Source organism: Oncorhynchus nerka, linkage group LG27, assembly GCF_034236695.1.
Source record: "Oncorhynchus nerka isolate Pitt River linkage group LG27, Oner_Uvic_2.0, whole genome shotgun sequence".
Classification (NCBI taxonomy): Eukaryota; Metazoa; Chordata; class Actinopteri; order Salmoniformes; family Salmonidae; genus Oncorhynchus; species Oncorhynchus nerka.
The window spans coordinates 96,982,795-97,008,646 of NC_088422.1; the positions used below are offsets into that span (position 1 = coordinate 96,982,795).

Genomic DNA, 25,852 nt, shown 5'->3' on the forward strand with positions numbered 1-25,852 from the left:
GGGGAGGAAGAGAGAAGGGGAGGAAGAGAGAAAGGAAGATAGAAGGGGAGGAAGAGAGACAGGAAGATAGAAGGGGGAGGAAGAGAGAAAGGAAGATAGAAGGAAGAGAGAGGAAGAGAGAAAGGAAGATAGAAGGGGGAGGAGGGGAAAGGAAGAGAGAAGGGGAGGAAGAGAGAAAGGAAGATAGAAGGGGGAGGAAGAGAGAAAGGAAGATAGAAGGGGAGGAAGAGAGAAAGGGGAGATAGAAGGGGGAGGAAGAGAGAAAGGAAGAGAGAAGGGGGAGGAAGAGAGAAAGAGAGAAGGGCGAGGAAGAAGAAGGGGAGGAAGAGAGAAAGGAAGAGAGAAGGGGGAGGAAGAGAGAAAGGAAGAGAGAAGGGGGAGGAAGAGAGAAAGGAAGAAAGAGGAGAGGAAGAGAGAAGGGGAGGAAGAGAGAAAGGAAGATAGAAGGGGAGGAAGAGAGAAAGGAAGATAGAAGGGGAGGAGGAAAGGAAGATAGAAGGGGAGGAAGAGAGAAAGGAATAGGGGTTTAGAACAGGATAGAAGGGGAGGAAGAGAAAAGGAAGAGAGAAGGGAAGATAGAAGGGAAGAGAGAAAGGAAGATAGAAGGGGAGGAGGAAGAGAGAAGGGGGAGGAAGAGAGAAAGGAAGATAGAAGGGGGAGGAGGAAGGAAGAAAGGAGGAAGAGAAAGGAAGAGAAGGGGAAAGAGAAGAGGAAGAGAGAAAGGAAGATAGAAGGGGAGGAGAGAGAAAGGAAGAGAGAAGGGGAGGAAGAGACAGGAAGATAGAAGGGGAGGAAGAGAGAAGGAAGATGAAGGGGAGGGGAGAGAAAGGAAGATCTGGGGAGAAAAGGGATGGAAGGAGAAAGAAGATAGAAGGGGAGGAAGAGATAAAGGAAGATAGATGGGGAGGAAGAGAGAAGGAAGATAGAAGGGGGAGGAAGAGAGAAAGGAAGAGAGGAAGAGAAGGAAGATAGAAGGGGAGGAAGAGAGAAAGGAAGATAGAAGGGGAGGAAGAGAGAAGAGAGAAAGGAAGATAGAAGGGGGAGGGGGGGGAAAGGAAGAGAGAAGGGAGGAAGAGAGAAAGGAAGAGAGAAGGGGGAGGAAGAGAGAAAGGAAGATAGAAGGGGAGGAAGAGAGAAAGGAAGAGAGAAGGGGAGGAAGAGAGAAAGGAAGATAGAAGGGAGGAAGAGAGAAAGGAAGATAGAAGGGGGAGAAAGAGAGAAAGAAAGAGAGAAGGGCGAGGAAGAGAGAAGGGGGAGGAAGATAGAAGGGGAGGAAGAGAGAAAGGGGAGGAAGAGAGAAAGGAAGAGAGAAGGGGAAGGGGAGGAAGAGAGAAAGGAAGATAGAAGGGAGGGAGGAAGAGAGAAGGGGGAGGAAGAGAGAAAGGAAGATAGAAGGAGGAAGAGAAAAGGAAGATAGAAGGGGAGGAGGGGGAAAGGAAGATAGAAGGGGAGGAAGAGAGAAAGGAAGATAGAAGGGGGAGGAAGAGAGACAGTAAGATAGAAGGGGAGGAAGAGAGAAAGGAAGAGAGAAGGGAAATAGAAGGGGAAGAAGAGAGAAAGGAAGATAGAAGGGGGAGGAAGAGAAGGGGAGGAAGAGAGAAAGGAAGATAGAAGGGGGAGGAAGAGAGACAGGAAGATAGAAGGAGAAGAGAAAAGGAAGATAGAAGGGGGAGAAAGAGAAAAAGGAAGAGAGAAAGGAGGATAGAAGGGGGAGGAGGGGGAAAGGAAGAGAAAGGGGAGAAGAGAGAAGGAAGATAGAAGGGGAGGAAGAGAGAAGGAAGATAGAAGGGGAGGAAGAGAGAAAGGAAGATAGAAGGGGAGGAGGGAAAGGAAGATAGAAGGGGAGGAAGAGAAGGAGGAAGAGAGAAAGGAAGATAGATGGGGAGGAAGAGAGACAGGAAGATAGAAGGGGGAGGAAGAGAGAAAGGAAGAGAGAAGGGAAGATAGAAAGGAAGATAGAAGGGGAGGAAGAGAGAAAGGAAGATAGAAGGGGAGGTAGATAGAAAGGAAGATAGAAGGGGAGGAGGGGGAAAGGAAGAGAGAAGGGGGAGGAAGAGAGAAAGGAAGAAAGAAGGGGGAGGAAGAGAGAAAGGAAGATAGAAGGGGAGGAAGAGAGAAAGGAAGATAGAAGGGGAGGAAGAGAGAAGGAGATAGAAGGGGGAGGAAGAGAGAAAAGAAGATAGAAGGGGAGGAAGAGAGAAAGGAAGATAGAGGGGGAGGAAGAGAGAAGGAAGATAGAAGGGGAGGAAGAGAGAAAGATAGAAGGGGAGGAGGGGGAAAGGAAGAGAGAAGGGGGAGGAAGAGAGAAAGGAAGAGAGAAGGGGGAGGAAGAGAGAAAGGAAGATAGAAGGGGGAGGAAGAGAGAAAGGGAGAGAGAAGGGGGAGGAAGAGAGACAGGAAGATAGAAGGGGAGGAAGAGAGAAAGGAAGATAGAAGGGGGAGAAAGAGAGAAAGAAGAGAGAAGGGGGAAGAGAGAAGGGGGAGGAAGAGAGAAGGGCGAGGAAGAGAGAAGGGGGAGGAAGAGAGAAAGGAAGAGAGAAGGGGGAGGAAGAGAGAAGGGGGAGGAGAGAGAAAGGAAGATAGAAGGGGAGGAAGAGAGAAAGGAAGAGATAAGGGGAGGAAGAGAGAAAGGAAGATAGAAGGGGGAGAGAAAGGAAGATGGAGGGGGAGAAAGAGAGAAAGGAAGATGGAGGGGGAGAAAGAGAGAAAGGAAGATGGAGGGGGAGAAAGAGAGAAAGGAAGATGGAGGGGGAGAAAGAGAGAAAGGAATATGGAGGGGGAGAAAGAGAGAAAGGAAGATGGAGGAGGAGGAAGAGAGAAAGGAAGATGGAGGGGAAGATGAAGAGAGAAAGGAGATAAAGCTAGGGTTGTGCTGTCATTACTCAAAACTTGTGAGGAAACTCATTGCACTTAATATATGTGAGCAGTGGTGTAAAGTACTTAAGTAAACAATACAAGGTCCCTTGCCATCATTGGGGATTTCACCCGAGCGTCGGGGGCGGCGGTTCTGAACCATGCAAAGTCTTCCGTTAAGTTTTTCGGAAGATGGCGCGGTAGGACGGATGTGCCCGGGGGGTTATCTCTCTGTGAGGGGGCCCTGAGGATTCTCGGGGTCCATTTTGAGACCTCTGGCTCAGCGACGCTGAACTGGAACATGCGTATAGCAGTGGTACAGAAGAAGCTAGCAATGTGGAAGGCTAGGTTTTTGTCTTTTATAGGTAAGGTCCTGGTCCTAAAGGTGGATGTATTGCCATCTCTTTTGTATTTGGCGTACATCTACCCATTGCCGGCTTGTCTGAGAAGGTCTCTAGTGAGGCTTGTGTTTCAGTTCATGTGGGGTGGCAGGTACGAGTGGGTCGCCAGGGCGCGCATGCTCTGTCCCATCGGGGAGGGAGGTAGGGGGTACCACATCTCCCCTCAAGCTGAAGAAGCGAGAAGCGTAATGGTGTGGTCTAACACGGGTCCTCAGGCGGAACAGCTGCCGTGGCACTTTGGCCATGCGGCCAAGTGGCTGTGTGCGCACCCCGAGGTTGAAGTTGCCCGAATAGGTTTAGACCACAGGCACCTGTACGAGGAGGTCAGGCAGGCAGGGAGTCCTGCGCCTGTAGCGGGCATCTCGTCAGTGGTCTGGGAGGGAGTGCAGGCGCGGGGCCTGGACAACAGGCTCAAAGACCTGAATTGGTTGAGCCTCCACAAGTGCTTGCCGGTACGTTCCATCATGTACTGGCATAGTTTGGCGCGATCCCCCACCTGTCCAAGATCTGCTTGTGGCAGGGAGGAGACTGTGCGCCATGCCTTTTGGGACTGTGCCTTTGCCGGACTAGTATGGGCTAGGGCACGGGTGTTGCTAGGTGTGGTTAGGAGTGACTTTGTGTTGACATGGGCTAGGCTAGAGAGAGGCGTAGGGAGAGCGAGGGGAACGGATAGGGACAGATTTCTGCTCTGGCTTCTCATGAGTCTCTTTAAAAGGGGACTGTGGGAAGCCAGGCAGAATTTAGTCAAGACAGGGAGAGATTGGGGGGTGGAAGGGATAGTGAGGAGGGTGGAAGGTGGAAGGTGATTTGAGGGGGAGGATGAAGAGGGAGGAGAGGAAGTGGGGCAGCATGCGGCACGGGAGAGGTGGAAGGGGGGATTAGGGCTGGGAGTGTTAGAGTTAGATTTGTAAGGGGATAGATTAGGGAAGGGGAGATAGGGAAAGGGTTAGGTATTGGTTAGGTATGACGGGGAGGGACGATGCTCCCCTGAGGTTTGTTTTTGTTTGGTTGTTTGGTGGTTTTTGTAAATAGAATGAATGAGAATTATTATTGTGTAAAGTATGAATGGTATTGATTGTAATAAATTATTTTTTCTAAAAAAAATCTGTACTTTACTTTACTATTTATATTTTTGGCAACTTTTACTTTTACCTCACTACATTCCGAAAGAAAAGTTTGACAGGAGAATTGTCCAATTCACACACTTGTCAAAAGAACATCTCTGGTCATCTCTGGTCATCCCCTTTTCCCTCTGATCTGGCGGACTCACTAAACACAACTGCTTCATTTGTTAATGATATCTGAGTGTTGTAGTGTGCCCCTGGCTATACATACATTTAAAAACGAAAAGAGAATTGTGTCGTCTGGTTTGATTAATATAAGGAATTTGAAATGATTTATACTTTTACTTTTGATACTTAAGTACATTTTAGCAATTCCATTTACTTAAGTATTATTTTACTGGGTGACTATTACTTTTCTATTAAGGTATCTTTACTTTTACTCAAGTATGACAATTTATTACTTTTCTATTAAGGTATCTTTACTTTTACTCAAGTATGACAATTTATTACTTTTCTATTAAGGTATCTTTACTTTTACTCAAGTATGACAATTTATTACTTTTCTATTAAGGTATCTTTACTTTTACTCAAGTATGACAATTTATTACTTTTCTATTAAGGTATCTTTACTTTTACTCAAGTATGACAATTTATTACTTTTCTATTAAGGTATCTTTACTTTTACTCAAGTATGACAATTTATTACTTTTCTATTAAGGTATCTTTACTTTTACTCAAGTATGACAATTTATTACTTTTTCCACCGCTGTATCTCAGTACAGTTACTTAAAGTGATAGATTTGAGTTGTATCCAGATTTGATGTATCACCTTGAACATTTAGAGTAATGCCCCCACTAAGCCACACCTCCAATGTAATTTACCAGTATACCTTGCCTTTCAGAGTGAAGTGTAGACTTACCACCCATGACAGTACTTGTTAGTGACAGAGACATGATTGTTGAATTCGTTCATTTTCAGTCCTGTGGCCTTCACCAAGTGAGTTCCTAGGTGAATGTTATCATTATAATAAAACTCATTATGACAATACATTACATATCTCATAAAGCCTTATTATGAATCCTAGCTTTACTTTAATACATTGGCATGAAACTCATGGTTTACAGGCCACATAAGGCCTTCAAAGTAGATTTGCAAAATTCCGGTAACTTTCCCCAAATTCCCAGATGTATTATTTTAAAAAATGGAGTTGATGTGACTTATCATTTAGTTTTGAGTCAGTACCACATAAACATTTAAAGCACTAATGACTTTTCATTGAGTTCAACTTACTAGTAGTATTTGAGTTAAAATGCCTTGGGTTTTACAGTGTAGTTTGTGGTCAATTCCAAGTAATTTCCTGTTAGTAGATTTGCAAATGGAAAATCTTAAGTGCAATTTATAAAAAATGAAAACAACGCTCTGAATCAATTCCACATCCAATGAAAGTAAGACATTGATTTAGCAGCTTTTCTACATAAACTAGTTGATGGAGGAAATTGAATTAGCAGTTTCTTTACATAAACTCTGTGGAAGAATTTGGGGGAAAGATCTTCAAGTTGAGAAATAGCTTGAGTCATGGGACAATATTACAGTACATTTACCATCTAATGCACTCTTGATAACTATTCAACAATATTAACTAATATTTTATATCAAACATGTATTACTTATTGTTTCTATCTTGGTGCAACTGTTTTTCGTCCTGTCTTGATGTACCCATTCTTTCTATCTTGATGCAACCCTTCTTTCTATCTTGATGTAACCATTCTTTCTATCTTGATGTAACCATTATTTCTATCTTGATGTAACCATTATTTCTGTCTTGATGCAACCCCTCTTTCTATCTTGATGCAACCCTTCTTTCTATCTTGATGTAACCATTCTTTCTATCTTGATGCAACCATTATTCATTCTGTCTTGATGCAACCATTCTTTCTATCTTGATGTAACCATTCTTTCTGTCTTGATGTAACCATTCTTTCTGTCTTGATGTAACCATTCTTTCTATCTTGATGTAACCATTATTCATTCTATCTTGATGTAACCATTATTCATTCTGTCTTGATGCAACCATTCATTCTATCTTGATGTAACCATTATTCATTCTATCTTGATGTAACCATTCTTTCTATCTTGATGTAACCATTCTTTCTGTCTTGATGTAACCATTCTTTCTATCTTGATGCAACCATTCTTTCTATCTTGATGTAACCATTCTTTCTATCTTGATGTAACCATTATTCATTCTGTCTTGATGCAACCCCTCTTTCTATCTTGATGCAACCATTCTTTCTATCTTGATGTAACCATTCTTTCTATCTTGATGTAACCATTCTTTCTGTCTTGATGTAACCATTATTCATTCTGTCTTGATGCAACCCCTCTTTCTATCTTGATGCAACCATTCTTTCTATCTTGATGTAACCATTCTTTCTATCTTGATGCAACCATTCTTTCTATCTTGATGTAACCATTATTTCTGTCTTGATGTAACCATTCTTTCTGTCTTGATGTAACCATTCTTTCTATCTTGATGTAACCATTATTCATTCTATCTTGATGTAACCATTATTCATTCTGTCTTGATGCAACCATTCATTCTGTCTTGATGTAACCATTCTTTCTATCTTGATGCAACCATTCTTTCTATCTTGATGTAACCATTCTTTCTATCTTGATGTAACCATTCTTTCTATCTTGATGCAACCATTCTTTCTATCTTGACGTAACCATTCTTTCTATCTTGATGTAACCATTCTTTCTATCTTGATGTAACCATTCTTTCTATCTTGATGCAACCATTCTTTCTATCTTGATGTAACCATTATTCATTCTGTCTTGATGCAACCATTTCTAAACATTCTTAATGCAACCTGACCTATCTCCCCTAGCAGGGCCCTATATTCAAAAAGTTTCTCAGAGTGGTAGTGCTGATCTAGAATCAGGGTCCCCCCTGTTCTTATACTCTTATTCATTATGATCTAAAAGGCTAAACTGATCCTGTATCAGCACTCTTACTCTGAGGCTGTCTGTGAGTATGGGTCCTAACCTGTGTGCTGGCAGGTACAATTCCACTACCGTGAGAATGGCCGGGACAGGTGTGAACAGCAGTTCTCCTGGGAGTGCACCAGCGGCTACTGTAATGGCAGTGCCAACCGACAAGGACCTGTCGTGCAGACCACCGACAAGGACCAGTCCGGCCAAAACCTCTGGTGCCAGTCGGAGGGACACTTCACTAGAAACTTCACTAGGGACCAGAAAACCCAATCCTACACCCTGAGGTAAACTTGGATTTTCTGGGTGTGGTGGAGGAAGGGGCGGGGGGTTGACATCAGCCTCTGGGTGTTAGAGACAGGAAGTCATCTGTTGAATGCTGTTTTGACGAGTAATAAGCACATCATCCAGGCATCTTGACACCCCCCCTCCTCCCCTGACACACACACACAAACACTGTATAGTTACTGTTGCTGTGTCTGTTGTGCTCCGACCCCCACCCCCACGCCACCCCACAAACCCTGTATAGTTACTGTTGCTGTGTCTGTTGTGCTCCGCACCCCGCACACACACAAACCCTGTATAGTTACTGTTGCTGTGTCTGTTGTGCTCCGATCCCATCAAACAACATTTTGCTGGATTTTAATGTTGGAAAGACATAACATTGCAACCTGAGCACTGTGGAAATAACAGTTATATTGATGATGTGGATGGAATCACTAGAAAATACTGGTATCTGTCAGAATGATGTCATGCTGATCTACCACTTCAATGCACTGATTCAACCTCTCATTGTAGTGACTCAGGTTGCTGTTGGGGCTCCAATGTCAATGGAAAGACCAACTGGACAATACACACCGAGGTGGATTTGGGGTTACGGGTCAGCCCGGGGCCTCCAACCCAAAACACACCTCCTGTCACGGCAACTGTCCCAACCCTGCGGTACGACCACGAGGGAAGCAAACTGAATGTACCAAAAAAGAGTTTCTGCCAAATAACCACACACTAAACTTAGTGGCATATTTCAACCTGAGCCCTTTAGAACCCATAGGGGCCGTCTCAGTCATCTACAGCAGCATTCTAGAATTCTATTGTGGTCTAAAGGGTTAAACAATACATTCTGTTTTATTCTACATCTACATAACACTACAGTCACGTCACTGTTATCTGGGATTATTATCTACTAATGAAAGTGTTTTTTTTGTTTCTCTCTGTGATGTCATGAGTAGAGTTCCTCAGAACTGCTTTTCCACTCTTCCTCTCTTGGCCTATGACCCGGATGGAGATGACGTGAGGTGCCACTTCCCTGTGAACGTCGCACACCCCAACATTACACTTGACAGGGTAATAAAATTAACAATATCCCTCCCTGCAGATTGATGTAGATGAAATCAAGCCCGTTTATTAACGGTTTAGTGCGTGGGGTATTATTAAGTTAGCTAAAATTGTTCCGACTTCAAAGGCACTTGAACAATCCCTGCGGAGGTACTGCAGAGGGTTCCCCCTCTCAATGTTTTTATGAATATCGCTAGCAACAACAGAATAAACACATTTATTATTACATACCCACAGTAGACAAGAGGAGAATATCTTATTTCTAACGATGTCAACTTTATTTCTCAACTCTGAACATTGAGCAAATTACACTTATGGTATCCAATGACACTCACTGGAGTATCTGATTTAGGATTTTAAAAAGCACACGCGAATAGGGGTGGCTTCATGTGGGAAATGGGAAATGGGAAACTGGGAAGTGGGAAGTCGTAAGTCCGACATGAATGTGTTCACATGCCTTTGAAGTTAGAACGATTCTTTAACAAATACGATTTTAGCTAGCTTGATAAGCTAGCTAACGTTGCTAATTATAAAATTACATTGACGATATGGTCAAACTAGCTACATTATCCTTATTGATAATGTTGTAATTGTCAAAAAGGGATTTGTTGTCATTTTTTGGTTGAAAAGGTGAAATGTCAGTGGTGAAACGTCGCTACATGGCAATTCGGGAAACAACAAGCTTCCCACTTGTAACTCCAACTTAGAAGGTCGTTCCCACTTCCGATAACTCTGATAGCATGTGAATGCGGCACAGGCTACCAGTGCCGCTGGCTGCTGGTAAGCTTTCTTGACTTGGACATAATGCTTTGCCAACACATGGCTGACCTTTGTTTAACCAGATAAACAGTTGCTCTTAGTAAAAATGTGTTTGTAATTACCTTTCTAGCTAATAGGCTATGTTAGAGTTTACACTTCCTCTTCCAATTATAATGTGGGGAGATCAAAATAATGAAAATTATCTACGTAATATTTTCATTTTAAAATGTTGATTACTTCTCCTTTCCATTATCATTTACCTGATGTGAAGGAAAAACACTTTTTGCTAACTGTATGATGTTGGTCGCCGGTTTGCCTGGGACGGGGACCCTGGGTCGCCGGTTTGCCTGGGACGGGTCCCTGGGTCGCCGGTTTGCCTGGGACGGGTCCCTGGGTCGCCGGTTTGCCTGGGACGGGTCCCTGGGTCGCCGGTTTGCCTGGGACGGGTCCCTGGGTTTGCCTGGGACGGGTCCCTGGGTCGCCGGTTTGCCTGGGACGAGGTCCCTGTGGGGACGAGGTCCCTGTGTCCGGTTTGCCTGGGACGGGTCCCTGGGTCGCCGGTTTGCCTGGGACGGGTCCCTGGGTCGCCGGTTTGCCTGGGACAGGTCCCTGGGTCGCCGGTTTGCCTGGGACGAGGTCCCTGGGTCGCCGGTTTGCCTGGGACGAGGTCCCTGGGTCGCCGGTTTGCCTGAGACGGGTCCCTGGGTTGAGGTTTGCCTGGGACGGGTCCCTGGGTTGCTGGTTTGCCTGGCACGGGTCGCCGGTTTGCCTGAGACGGGTCCCTGGGTCGCCGGTTTGCCTGGGACGGGTCCCTGCGTCGCCGGTTTGCCTGGGACGGGTCCCTGCGTTGCCGGTTTGCCTGGGACGGGTCCCTGGGTTGCCGGTTTGCCTGGGACGGGTCCCGGTTTGCCTGGGACGGGTCCCTGGGTCGCCGGTTTGCCTGGGACGGGTGCCTGCGTCGCCGGGTTGCCTGGGACGGGTCCCTGGGTTGCCGGTTTGCCTGGGACGGGTCCCTGGGTCGCCGGTTTGCCTGGGACGGGTCCCTGAGTAGCCGGTTTGCCTGGGACGGGTCCCTGGGTCGCCGGTTTGCCTGGGACGGGTCCCTGGGTCGCCGGGTTGCCTGGGACGGGTCGCCGGTTTGCCTGGGAGACGGGTCCCTGGGTCGCCGGGTTTGCCTGGGACGGGTCCCTGGGGACGGGTCCCTGGTTTGCCTGGGACGGGTCCCTGGGACGCCCTGGTTTGCCTGGGACGGGTCCCTGCGTCGGGCCTGGGACGGGTCCCTGGGTTGCTGGTTTGCCTGGGACGGGTCCCTGGGTCGCCGGTTTGCCTGGGACGGGTCCCTGGGTCGCTGGTTTGCCTGGGACGGGTCCCTGGGTTGCCGGTTTGCCTGGGACGGGTCCCTGCGTCGCCAGTTTGCCTGGGACGGGTCCCTGGGTCCCTGCCAGTTTGCCTGGGACGGGTCCCTCGCCAGTTTGCCTGGGACGGGTCCCTTGCCTGGGACGGGTCCCTGGGTTGCCTGGGACGGGTCCCTGGGACGGGTCCCTGGGTTGCGGTTTGCCTGGGACGGGTCCCTGGGTCGCCGGTTTGCCTGGGACGGGTCCCTGGGTTGCCTGGGACGGGTCCCTGGGTAAGATAATGTTGAAGATCCCTGGTCTAGTGTGAAAGACCCTTGTTTATTATTATTTATTATAAACATTCAATCCAATTGAGCACAATTAACATCCAACTGATCTGGGATCAGCTTTTCCTTTTCAGATCATAATGAATAGGATTCCGTGGACAGGGAGAAACTGTTCCTAGATCAGCAGTTAATTCACTATCATCTCATCCCTCCAGGTCCAGTGCACTCTGCATGCCACGGGCCGGTTGGCTGTAGGGTTGCATGTATTTGAGGTGCTGCTGCAGGACCACCCCACTGTAGACGTCAACATGACGGGATATAAATCAAATTATACCAGAAAGGCCCTGAACGAGTCCTATGCCAATAACCCGACTCCGACCCCGTTCAGCCGCGTGCCCTTGCAGTTTGCCGTGGAGAGTAAGTAGCATGTCTCACAGTTGAATGCTTCCTTTTGGCATAGTGAAACCAACCAATCAATTTAATTAAATGGGATTTGTCTAGTGTTTTGTCTAGTCGTATAATATGTATAGATCAGTGACGCATAGTCATTTGTCAAAAAATAAAACAGAATTTGAGTTTTATTTTGGTAAAGTGGTGTAGGTTTCAAAATTGAACTCGTAGTTTGTTTATGCAAATTATGTTATGTGCACCTGGTGGAATGACAGTGAAGATGATGGTGCGTTCCAAAATGGCAACCTGCATGGTTTTAATCTCCCTAATTACATGACTAATTACCTTTATTTACTGAGAGCAGTACAAAATGCTGTCAATCTAGCTAAAAACAAACACCCTACTGCCCCTGATGAAATAATCAGACAACAATTTAGTCCGAAGCATTGTCAGTCATTGTTTATAGACATGTATGTCGCTGTGGATCCTCTAAAGGGGTCATCTGAGATTCCAACAATGACAAAGCAGACACCGTGCCACTTTTTTTTGGTAAACAGCTGAGGGATGATTCTGGAGAAATGCAACCACTCTCAAATGTATAAACGGGGCTATGCATACAAAGACTGACTATCCATCAGATCAAAATGATAGCTATGGATACATAGGGGCAGCAGGGTAGCCTAGTGGTTAGAGCGTTGGACTAGTAACCGGAAGGTTGCAAGTTCAAACCCCCGAGCTGACAAGGTACAAATCTGTCGTTCTGCCCCTGAACAGGCAGTTAACCCACTGTTCCTAGGCCGTCATTGAAAATAAGAATTTGTTCTTAACTGACTTGCCTAGTTAAATAAAGGTAGAATAAAAAAAGGACTGACCATCCATGAGATCAAAATAATAGCAATGGATGCAAGGACTGACTATCCATCAGATCAACATGATAGCAATGGATACAAGGACTGACTATCCATCAGATCAACATGATAGCAATGGATACAAGGACTGACTATCCATCAGATCAACATGATAGCAATGGATACAAGGACTGACTATCCATCAGATCAAAATGATAGCTATGGATGCAAGGACTGACTATCCATGAGATCAACATGATAGCAATGGATGCAAGGACTGACTATCCATCAGATCAACATGATAGCTATGGATACAAGGACTGACTATCCATCAGATCAAAATGATAGCTATGGATGCAAGGACTGACTATCCATCAGATCAACATGATAGCTATGGATACAAGGACTGACTATCCATCAGATCAAAATGATAGCTGGATGGATATCCAGATCAAAATGATAGCTGATGCTATCCATGAGATCAACATGATAGCAATGGATGCAAGGACTGACTATCCATCAGATCAAAATGATAGCTTTAACCATGCTATAAAGCTATACAAACATTAGATTAAATAAAACAAGCTTGTATTTTAGCTAGTGATTTATTAAGACAGTTGAACTAAGCTCCTGAGGCATTTCTATAAGTTATAGTCTTGAAGAATCAATGTCTATATATCATTAATTTAATAGTATAATAATGGATGTAGCAATCCCAGAATGCCCCTTTATTAACACACCCACTAGATGTCTAAAACCTGTCCTTTCTGTGGTTTTAGTCCAGCCAACTCTGCCCAACTGTCTCCCTGGCTACATAGAGAATGCCAAGAGTGTGCAAAGCTGTCATCAAGGCAAAGGGGGGCTACTTTGAAGAATCTCAAATATAAAATATATTTAGATTTGTTTAACACTTTTTTTGGTTACTACATGATTCCGTATGTGTTATTTCAGAGTTTTGATGTCTTCACTATTATTCTACAATTGAGAAAATAGTACAATAAAATAAATAACCCTTGAATGAGTAGGTGGTTCTAAATGATTGACTGGTACTGTATCTAAAACCTGTCCTTTCTGTGGTTTTAGTCCAGCCAGCTCTATCCAACTGTCTCCCTGGCTACATACGACCACAGTTCTTGACTCCAACACCTTCACATGGGGATGTCCATCATGCCGCTGTGGGTCACCTGTACCAACTGGAAGCCCGAGTAAAAACCGCCCATGCCAAGTAAGAGTACCTCTCTCACCTACATCACCTTACTGTCCAAAACTCCATCGACTTCCCCCGTTGTTTCACCTATGGACTGACGGACTGCAGAGACCACAACACTTAGCAATGCTCGTTTTTTATAACCAGCTTGAAAACAGCACATGAAAACTGAATGAGATGAATAGAGTTTGATGTAACCAAAATACTCCTTGGCATCCTCGCACTTATCCAGGGGTTGTAAACTTCTCTGTCTTTCTGCTTCCTCAAAGGACATTTGACTTCCAGGTCAGCGGCCCTTCCAACATGACCAAGAAGATCAGGGATGAGGGCTTTGGTGTCACGAGGCTCTTCCTGGGCTGGATCCCGCAGGAAAGACACCTGAGACAAAACATTCCCATCTGTTTCACTGCCGAGACAAACGAGAGGTACGTTGAAGGGACATTTACAGTAAGTGTTGTTGTTGTTGTTGTGGTCATTGTTGTTCTCATTTGTTCTTCATTTCAGCCAGTCAGAGATGAGATGTGTGGTTGTGGTGGTGGCCAAAGCCCTCGCACTTACAGGTTAGTTGATTTTCACCCCCTTCAATCATTGCACTGTTGCTAGATAGACTTCCATGTATGTTATAGGGTAAGATCCAATCCTAACGTGATGACACACACATAACACGTCATATCCTCTGTGGACAGGTGAGGCGAATGTTTTGTGCACAGAGAATAGGATCAGCATCGCCGTGAGCAAGGCCTATCTGCCCGGGGTGGACATGAAGTGGCTGCGGCTAGCCGACTCATCCTGCTCCCTAACCTCCAACCAAACACACATCATGGGCACCATGTCACTCAAAACCTGTGGCACAAAGATGGAGGTATGAGAAATATTCGAAAACACACACACACACGCACGTGCACACACACACACACACACACACACACACACACACACACACACACACACACACACACATACTTGGAGGTGTGCCATCTCTTTCTCCATTCTTGTGTTTTGTTTCTTATCTTCCTAAATCTGGTTTCTCTCTCCGCTTCTATCTAGGATGCAGGTGACTTCATGGTGTTCAAAAACGAAATAAACTCCTTCGACGCGGTCAACGCGACCATCACGCGACGTAACCGGATCAACATCGGCTTCTCCTGCCGGTATCCCAAGACCGTCAGCATTTCCAACTATTACCAGATCCACAGCTCCAACTACATGTTCACAGAGTCCAACTTTGGTAGCTTCGGCTACACCTTTGAGGTCTTCAAGGACAGTAAGTTCACCCAGAAGGTGGATCCCAGTGCTTACCCAGTGAAGGTGAAGCTAATGGACAGGCTGTACATGGGCATCCAGGCCCAGGCCGATCTGCCCAAGGTACAGCTGTTGGTGGAGTCTTGCAAAGCCACTCCGGATGACGGCGTCAGCAGCAGTCTCTTCTATGACCTCATCAAAGACGGGTGAGGAAGGGGTCCCACAGAAGGGCTGTGGGCTTGAAGCTGTGAAAGTGGAATTGCAGGAATCTGCCGTCGTGCTGTATTTCTGACATGTTGAACCTTTATTTAGGCAGGGTGGAGTCCCGGTGAGACCAAGGTCTCCTTTACAAGGGAGCCCTGCATGACAAACTATTACACACTCAAAGCAGCAGAGGAAATACACTACATTTTCCTTGTTTACCACCCCTGTTGCATTATGTGGCCTGAAATGCAAATCTTATTTTGTTTACCTGCAAGAGTAAAGAATGTGTGACAACGGGTAACAATCAACATAATGTCACCTTCCTAAATGGTAAACAACAGGTAACAGTCAACATAATGTCACCTTCCTAAATGGTAAACAACAGGTAACAGTCAACATAATGTTGTATTCCTAAATGGTAAACAACAGGTAACAGTCAACATAATGTTGTATTCCTAAATGGTAAACAACAGGTAACAGTCAACATAATGTTGTATTCCTAAATGGTAAACAACAGGTAACAGTCAACATAATGTTGTATTCCTAAATGGTAAACAACAGGTAACAGTCAACATAATGTTGTATTCCTAAATGGTAAACAACAGGTAACAGTCAACATAATGTTGTATTCCTAAATGGTAAACAACAGGTAACAGTCAACATAATGTCACCTTCCTAAATGGTAAACAACAGGTAACAGTCAACATAATGTTGTATTCCTAAATGGTAAACAACAGGTAACAGTCAACATAATGTCACCTTCCTAAATGGTAAACAACAGGTAACAGTCAACATAATGTTGTATTCCTAAATGGTAAACAACAGGTAACAGTCAACATAATGTCACCTTCCTAAATGGTAAACAACAGGTAACAGTCAACATAATGTCACCTTCCTAAATGGTAAACAACAGGTAACAGTCAACATAATGTCACCTTCCTAAATGGTAAACAACAGGTAACAGTCAACATAATGTTGTATTCCTAAATGGTAAACAACAGGTAACAGTCAACATAATGTCACCTTCCTAAATGGTAAACAACAGGTAACAGTCAACATAATGTTGTATTCCTAAATGGTAAACAACAGGTAACAGTCAACATAATGTCACCTTCCTAAATGGTAAACAACAGGTAACAGTCAACATAATGTTGTATTCCTAAATGGTAAACAACAGGTAACAGTCAACATAATGTCACCTTCCTAAATGGTAAACAACAGGTAACAGTCAACATAATGTTGTATTCCTAAATGGTAAACAACAGGTAACAGTCAACATAATGTTGTATTCCTAAATGGTAAACAACAGGTAACAGTCAACATAATGTTGTATTCCTAAATGGTAAACAACAGGTAACAGTCAACATAATGTTGTATTCCTAAATGGTAAACAACAGGTAACAGTCAACATAATGTCACCTTCCTAAATGGTAAACAACAGGTAACAGTCAACATAATGTCACCTTCCTAAATGGTAAACAACAGGTAACAGTCAACATAATGTTGTATTCCTAAATGGTAAACAACAGGTAACAGTCAACATAATGTCACCTTCCTAAATGGTAAACAACAGGTAACAGTCAACATAATGTCACCTTCCTAAATGGTAAACAACAGGTGACAGTCAACATAATGTTGTATTCCTAAATGGTGAACAACAGGTAACAGTCAACATAATGTCACCTTCCTAAATGGTAAACAACAGGTGACAGTCAACATAATGTTGTATTCCTAAATGGTAAAACAGGTAACAGTCAACATAATGTAAAATGGTAAACAACAGGTACAGTCAACATAATGTTTTATTCCTAAATGGTAAACAACAGGTAACAGTCAACATAATGTTGTATTCCTAAATGGTAAACAACAGGTAACAGTCAACATAATGTCACCTTCCTAAATGGTAAACAACAGGTAACAGTCAACATAATGTTTTATTCCTAAATGGTAAACAACAGGTAACAGTCAACATAATGTCACCTTCCTAAATGGTAAACAACAGGTAACAGTCAACATAATGTCACCTTCCTAAATGGTAAACAACAGGTAACAGTCAACATAATGTTGTATTCCTAAATGGTAAACAACAGGTAACAGTCAACATAATGTCACCTTCCTAAATGGTAAACAACAGGTAACAGTCAACATAATGTCACCTTCCTAAATGGTAAACAACAGGTAACAGTCAACATAATGTCACCTTCCTAAATGGTAAACAACAGGTAACAGTCAACATAATGTCACCTTCCTAAATGGTAAACAACAGGTAACAGTCAACATAATGTCACCTTCCTAAATGGTAAACAACAGGTAACAGCCAACATAATGTCAACATAATGTTGTATTCCTAAATGGTAAACAACAGGTAACAGTCAACATAATGTCACCTTCCTAAATGGTAAACAACAGGTAACAGTCAACATAATGTTGTATTCCTAAATGGTAAACAACAGGTAACAGTCAACATAATGTCACCTTCCTAAATGGTAAACAACAGGTAACAGTCAACATAATGTTGTATTCCTAAATGGTAAAGTCAACATAATGTAAAATGGTAAACAACAGGTAACAGTCAACATAATGTCACCTTCCTAAATGGTAAACAACAGGTAACAGTCAACATAATGTTGTATTCCTAAATGGTGAACAACAGGTAACAGTCAACATAATGTCACCTTCCTAAATGGTAAACAACAGGTAACAGTCAACATAATGTTGTATTCCTAAATGGTAAACAACAGGTAACAGTCAACATAATGTTTTATTCCTAAATGGTAAACAACAGGTAACAGTCAACATAATGTCACCTTCCTAAATGGTAGACAACAGGTAACAGTCAACATAATGTCACCTTCCTAAATGGTAAACAATGTTGTTTTGTTTTCCCTAATTATTTTTTTTGTTTTCCACAGTTGCTATTTGTCTACCAGTCTTTATTGACTAAGAGAAGCACATAATGCTATTGGCAAGCTTCAAATGGGACTGAGAGATTACACAAACTTAATCGTGAATGAATTTGTCTCCATCCTGTCTCAGTAAAAATGTACTTTCTTTCTTTCTTTTACAATGAAGGTGTCTAAAGGACGAGACAGTCAAGGTTTATCCCGGGAACCGAACCCAGTTCTACTTTGAGGTCCAGGCCTTCAAATTCACTGGGAGCTACGACCAGGTAAAACCCAACATCAAAATGACTTGACCCCACATTCTTTCTTTCTTTCTTTTGTTATATTTACTGACTTTATTAGAGCATAATCATGTTGCATCAATGTGTGAATTTACCTGACGACATCAAGACGCACAGGTTTGGTCTTATTCAGACACAGATTTCAACCTCAATGTTTATTTGACAAATATCAATCCAACTGGTTGATTGTGGATGTTGATCCGGTATTAGGAACATCTTCTTAGATGATCACCTCCCCTTTCACATCCCATGACCCTCCTCCAGGTGTTCCTCACCTGTACCGTCATCCTGTGTGAGGTAGGAAACCCCAACTCTAGGTGTGACCAGGGCTGCCTGAACAAAGCCTCGCGGAGGCGCAGGCGAGATCTCCCCAACGGAGAGACAGACAGGCACTACATTACCCAGGGTCCTTTCCGTGTGGTCAGAGAGACCCAGCCCAGTGCAGACCAGAAGACAGGTGCAGGTGAAAAGACCGGTGCAGGTAATTACCCCACTCTTAGGGATGGATCGAAATGTACAGAATTGGTACCTGGAGGAAAAGGGGGAGGGTTATGCTTTTTCTATTTCAGTCAAGGGGAAGGTTTTTGAGGTCTAGTCCAGGGGAGGGGCATGTAATTGATGAAATGTAAATATTTCTCAGTGTTTTTGAATGAGTTTCTTATTAGGCTGTATATCGATGTGTGTCTGATGCCACCCCTCATCTCTGATTCTCCACTGGACACGCAATATCAAGTGAGCCTATAGGCTGTTTAGAGTGGTCTCAATCAAATGATCCATAGCCTATAGGCTGTTTAGAGTGGTCTCAATCAAATGATCCATAGCCTATAGGCTGTTTAGAGTGGTCTCAATCAAATGATCCATAGCCTATAGGGTGTTTAGAGTGGTCTCAATCAAATGATCCATAGCCTATAGGCTGTTTAGAGTGGTCTCAATCAAATTATCCATAGCCTATAGGCTGTTTAGAGTGGTCTCAATCAAATGATCCATAGCCTATAGGCTGTTTAGAGTGGTCTCAATCAAATGATCCATAGCCTATAGGCTGTTTAGAGTGGTCTCAATCAAATGATCCATAGCCTATAGGCTGTTTAGAGTGGTCTCAATCAAATGATCCATAGCCTATAGGCTGTTTAGAGTGGTCTCAATCAAATGATCCATAGCCTATAGGCTACGAAGTGCATGCTGGGAGAAGCACAGAGCAAAGTTATATTTCTAAGATCGCTGATGGGAGTGTGTAAATCAAACTAGGCTGCATTACACACTGCAATGGATATTCCAACCCTGATCCCCGGCCTGCTCTGTTCTTGTTGACCATCCCTTCCCCCCAAAAAACGGTGTTCTGCCTAACCAATGGCTGTGCTCTGTAGGCCCATCCTAACCAATGGCTGTGCTCTGTAGGCCTATCCTAACCAATGGCTGTGCTCTGTAGGCCTATCCTAACCAATGGCTGTGCTCTGTAGGCCTATGGTGGCAGTTCAGGAAGAGAGTCAAAGGCTTCCTCTGAAATGTTTTGTTTGATTAGGCCTAGTCCAATGCACCAACTTGCGGTCAGACTAGCCTATAGCCTATGTTCTGTTCTGTTCAGCTTGAGAAGGAGATTCTGCCCTTGTCCAGCCGTGAAATCCATAGATTAGGGAGGAAATTTATGTATTTAAATTGACTGATTTACTGTAACTCTGTAAAATAACTGAAATCAAAAGTATGTGGACACCCCTTCGAATGAGTGGATTTGGCTATTTCAGCCACACCGTTGCTGACAGGTGTATACAATTGAGCACACAGCCATGCAATCTACATAGACAAACATTGGCAGTAGAATGGCCTTACTGAAGAGGCACCGTCGTAGGACGCCACCTTTCCAACAAGTCAGTCCGTCAAGTTACTGCATTGCTAAAGGTCAACTATAGGTGTTGTTATTGTGAAGTGGAAACACCTAGGAGCAACAATGGCTCAGCCGGGAAGTGGAAGGCCAAACACGCTCACAGAACGGACCAGCGAGTGCTGAAGCGTGTAAAAATCGTCTCTCCTCAGTTGCAACACTCACAACCGAGATCCAAACTGCCTCTGGTAGCAACGTCGTCATAAGAACTGTTTTTTGGGAGCTTCATAAAATGGGTTTCCATGGCTGAGCAGCCGCACACAAGCCTAAGATCACCATGTGCAATGCCAAGCGTCGGCTGGAGTGATGTAAAGCTCGCCGCCATTGGAACTGTGGAAACGCGTTCTCTGGAGTGATGAATTACGCTTCACCATCTGGCAGTCCGACGGTTGAATCTGAGTTTGGCGAATGCCAGAAGAGCGCTACCTGCCTGAATGCGTGGTGCCAACTGTAAAGTTTGGTGTAGGAGAAATAATGGTCTGGGGCTGTTTTTCATGGTTTGGCCCCTTAGTTCCAGTGAAGGGAAATCTTAGCGCTACAGCATACAATGACATTCTAGACAATTCTGTGTTTCCAACTTTGTGGCAACAGTTTGGGGAAGGCCCTTTCCTGTTTCATCATGACAATGATGCACAAAGTGAGGTCCATACAGAAATTATTTGTCAAGATTGGTGTTGAAAAACTTGACTGGCCTTTGGATGAATTGGAATGCCGACTGCGAGCCAGGCCTAATCGCCCAACATCAGTGCCCGACCTCACTAATGCTCTTGTGGCTGAATGAAAGCAAGTCCCCGCAGCAATGTACCAACATCTCGTGGAAATCCTTCCCAGAAGAGTGGAGGCTGTTATAGCTGCAAATGGGGGACCAACTCCATATTAATGCCTATGATTTTGGAATGAGATGTTCGACGAGCAGGTGTCCACATACTTTTGGCCTCGTTAGTGTATCTTTTGCTGAAGGGAGGACCATCCATTTTCCTTTCAGAGTGGTCTGATTTTCTCCATGTAACCGCTATTATGAATAACATTCACCCTCTTAGTAAAGGATTCATTCTGATCAGGATTAGACCAGAAAAACACCAGTATGTCCCAGACAATTATGTTGAAGCATTTAGGATGAGGTTATAGGGTTAACCAGACCTAAAACATAACCCTGAACCCTGAACATGCTGACTGGATGGTCTGTGTCCCAATACTTTTCCTTGCCTGCTTTTTCCTAAATGAACAAATATAAACTCCCATTACTCTGATGACATTATCTGGTTGTTTTTGCTGTTGATTGCAGCTCCTGTTGTAGATGTGGAAGCTACATATTTTCTCAGATCGGACATGGGAACCATAGTCTTCGCCGGGCTGTTCATCATGACCTTGATTCTGCTGACAGTGGTCGTGGTCTATGTTTTGAAGAAGAGCAGAGCTGAAGAACACGAGGCTCTCATTGGATATGATTAGAGAAATGTAACTGGATTTGTGCCTGACCAGGGTCACTTCTGGTTTACCAAAAGTAAAGCACACCTTTCTTTTAGTTTTACTTTAAACAACAAATTAACACTATTTTACATACTGAATACGGTAACATTAACTACACAAATGAACACTAGTTTACATACTGAATACGGTAACATTAACTACACAAATGAACACTAGTTTACATACTGAATAGGTAACATTAACTACACAAATTAACACTATTTTACATACTGAATACGATAACATTAACTACACAAATTAACACTAGTTTACATACTGAATACGGTAACATTAACTACACAAATGAACACTAGTTTACATACTGAATACGGTAACATTAACTACACAAATGAACACTAGTTTACATACTGAATACTGTAACATTAACTACACAAATTAACACTAGTTTACATACTGAATACGGTAACATTAACTACACAAATTAACACTAGTTTACATACTGAATACGGTAACATTAACTACACAAATTAACACTAGTTTACATACTGAATACGGTAACATTAACTACACAAATGAACACTAGTTTACATACTGAATACGGTAACATTAACTACACAAATGAACACTAGTTTACATACTGAATACAATAACATTAACTACACAAATTAACACTAGTTTACATACTGAATACGGTAACATTAACTACACAAATTAACACTAGTTTACATACTGAATACGGTAACATTAACTACACAAATTAACACTAGTTTACATACTGAATACGAACTAACATTAACTACACAAAACACTAGTTTACATACTGAATACTAACATTAACTTTAACACTAGTTTACATACTGAATACGGTAACATTAACTACACAAATTAACACTAGTTTACATACTGAATAGGGTAACATTAACTACACAAGTTAACACTAGTTTACATACTGAATACTGTAACGTTACGACACAAATGTAGTTGGTTCATTCTTATTCACTTTTCTGTGATATAGACATTGGGATAAACTGTTTGTTACTCCTGACTCAAGAAAGTGGAAGAAATTGGTTGTTGTTGAGAATCCTGTTATGCAAATAAGTCTGTATTGATTAAATACATTTTAGGCAAAAATACTCTTTTATACTGTTCTCTGCCTCACCACTGTTGTGGGAATAATCAGAATTTGTTGGTAACATAGGTAAGATGTTTTATATTCATCATATGTTTGTAAGTTACTTCTCATCAGAATGGTATTTTTGTATAATACAGTGGCGAGGTTGCAGTCATCTGTTCTATGTCAAGACTAAGTTGCATGGGCCGCAGAGAGGGGAGAGGTCAAAGTGTCATCATGTGTAAACATATCTTTTGCTCCACTGTGTGTGTGCCAGTTACTCCCTACTTTTCCCATCGGGGAAAAGGAGGATGGCAGTGTCTGGAATCATTCTCATGCTCCCTTTTATCTTAACCTATAGCCTCACTCTCCTCTCCGTGAGCTTGTCCAGGATTGGTTGTATTTAGGGTTGGTTGTATCTAAATGACAATTTGATATATGCCTGTTGATATGGAGGATTGGTTTATGGTTCTGGGGTTTGAGAAAGGAGACAAAGCTGAACGATGAATTATGTCTATGCTGTCTGACTATGTGTGTTCTTTGCTATTAAAGGATCGCAGTTGCAATGCAGAAGGGGCTCTCAGAGAATTCATTGAGAGACACTGAATTACCTGAGAGTCACAGGATTGTGATAAGAGCTCATATAATTAAAGATGGACTTTGATAACTAACTCTGACTTGTGTGTGTGGTTTGCTCCCATGATTTGGTAAAGAGAGGACATTTCCACGACACCACTCATTCAAACATGATTTATTGCTTTAAAGGGGCAGTCATTTTATGACTAATAAATGTATGATATTTGTTGATTCTTGAATATTTATAAATCCCTCATGAGTTTAGTTCAAGTGTTGCACCCCCATCAGAACCCAAAATATATGCTTGTTTTACTTCAATGTTTGTTAAGCGTTTATCTGTGTTTTTGTCCAAATTGAGTTATTGACATTTAGCCTTGTTCTGTTCAATGTTCTCAACCTATATATATATATATAAATACCCCAATTCATGTTAAGTTCAAAAGAATACAAGATAAAAATAGCTGACACCATTCAAATCAATGAGGAAAATGTAAAGCCAATTATCTCAGAATCATCTTTATGCAGACAGAACCTTTCGGTCCCAAACTCTAAATGTGTTTGTTTATGTCATGACCTCTACTACCTGCCATGACCTCTACTACCTGCCATGACCTCTACTACCTGCCACTCTCTCTATTGGTTTGTTTATGTCATGAACTCTACCTCTACTACCTGCCACTCTCTCTATTGGTTTGTTTATGTCATGACCTCTACTACCTGCCATGACCTCTACTACCTGCCATGACCTCTACTACCTGTCATGACCTCTACTACCTGCCACTCTCTCTATTGGTTTGTTTATGTCATGACCTCTACTACCTGCCACTCTCTCTATTGGTTTGTTTATGTCATGATCTCTACTACCTGCCATGACCTCTACTACCTGCCACTCTCTCTATTGGTTTGTTTATGTCATGACCTCTACTACCTGCCACTCTCTCTATTGGTTTGTTTATGTCATGACCTCTACTACCTGCCACTCTCTCTATTGGTTTGTTTATGTCATGATCTCTACTACCTGCCATGACCTCTACTACCAGCCACTTTATTGGTTTGTTTATGTCATGACCTCTACTACCTGCCACTCTCTCTATTGGTTTGTTTATGTCATGACCTCTACTACCTGCCACTCTCTCTATTGGTTTGTTTCTGAGTCTGCTAAAGTGGTGTGAAGTAAAACATACTTTAAAGTACAACTTAAGTAGTTGGGGGGGGTATCTGTACTTGACTTCACTATTCATATTTTTAACAACGTATACTTTTACTTCACTACATTCCTAAAGAAAATAATGTACTTTTTACTCCAGAATTTTCCCCCTGACACCCAGAAGACGTGTTACATTTTGAATGCTTAGCAGGACAGGAAAATTGTTATCAGTAAAATAAATAAAACATAGAAAATTGTGCTGTGTGATTTCCTTAATGTAAGAAATTTGAAATTATTTTTTACTTTTGATACTTAATGTATATTTGAACAATTACATTTACTTTTTTGATACTTAACTTTATTTAAAACCAAATACTTTTAGACTTTTACTCAAATAGTATTTTACTGGGTGACTTTCACTTTTACTTGAGTTGTTTTCTCAAGACTTTCAAAAAATAGATACATGAATACACCTGCAGTAATGTGAGCCCTTGAGGGGGGAGTTTTGATGCTAGAATAGATCTGAAGGGGAATTTTACCCTTCACTCTAGAGGATGGACCATCGTAGGAGGACAAGATGCAGTCAGATAAGAAAAGGACAGCATACTTTAAATGCTTCCACTTTACTGTTGAAAGTATCCGTGCCTTCAGCAAGTATTCATACTGTCGTGGCAATTCTACACAGGGACACTCAAAGTCCTGATTTAAATGAATCGTCCTTTATTATCAGTGCGATCGAGAGGTTCCAACCAACTCAATGTACCAAGTACACATGTCCATAAGCAGTTGTCTTTTATACTTACACAGAAGTAATATTTGCATAATTTATCTTATTCGTTATTCGGAATTATATGATCGACCAATACCTCAACGAGGCTTCTTCTCTCCAAGCTAAGACCTTGAAACTGAGATATTGTTCTCAAAACAAGGGTCTGGGGATTCTGCCAAATTGCAGATACAACAGTGCGGATTTCTCCCAGGCACGTTTAATCAGTCACTTGCATGAACACATACATTGGTTATTAGAAAAGCACACGCATAAATATTTCCATCACAATAACCCTTGACTTATTCCACATTACAGCCTGAATTCAAAATGGATTAAATAGTTTTCTCACTCTCACCCATTTACACACAATACCCCATAATGACAAAGTGACATGTTTTTTGGAAAAGTTTTGCAAAAGTATAGAAAATGAAATACAGAAATATCTCATTTACATAAGTATTCACACCACTGAGTCAATACATGTTGGAATTACCTTTGGCAGCGATTACAGTATTTCTGGGTAAATCTCTAAGAGCTTTGCACACTAGGATTGCACAATATTTGCACATTATTCAATAAAAAATTATTCAAGCTAGGTCAAGTTGGTTATTAATCATTGCTAGACAGACATTTTCAAGTCATGCAATAGATTTTCAAGCCACTTTAAACTGTCCCTAGGCCACTCAGGAACATTCAAGATCGTTTTGGTAAACAACACCAGTGTTTTAGGTTATTTCGAGAGAGAGACAGAGAGAGTGAGGGACAGCGAGAGAGTGAGGGACAGCGAGAGAGTGAGAGACAGTGAGAGAGTGAGGGACAGAGAGAGAGTGAGGGACAGA

General features: G+C 42.6%; 1 protein-coding gene across 1 annotated transcript in view; it reads left to right on the top strand.

The window, feature by feature from the left end:
- Positions 1-22,206, top strand: part of LOC115114975 (uncharacterized) — a 42,653-nt gene extending 20,447 nt beyond the window's left edge. Inside the window, exons 2-13 of the mRNA XM_065012394.1 lie at positions 7,383-7,600; positions 8,112-8,255; positions 8,543-8,657; positions 11,244-11,445; positions 13,350-13,491; positions 13,743-13,898; positions 13,978-14,033; positions 14,160-14,335; positions 14,521-14,921; positions 17,992-18,088; positions 18,368-18,584; positions 21,265-22,206. Of these exons, the coding sequence (XP_064868466.1) occupies positions 7,383-7,600; positions 8,112-8,255; positions 8,543-8,657; positions 11,244-11,445; positions 13,350-13,491; positions 13,743-13,898; positions 13,978-14,033; positions 14,160-14,335; positions 14,521-14,921; positions 17,992-18,088; positions 18,368-18,584; positions 21,265-21,431 (2,091 nt within the window). The 3' untranslated portion in view covers positions 21,432-22,206. The remainder of the gene's footprint in view (positions 1-7,382; positions 7,601-8,111; positions 8,256-8,542; positions 8,658-11,243; positions 11,446-13,349; positions 13,492-13,742; positions 13,899-13,977; positions 14,034-14,159; positions 14,336-14,520; positions 14,922-17,991; positions 18,089-18,367; positions 18,585-21,264) is intronic.
- Positions 22,207-25,852: the final 3,646 nt, after the last annotated feature.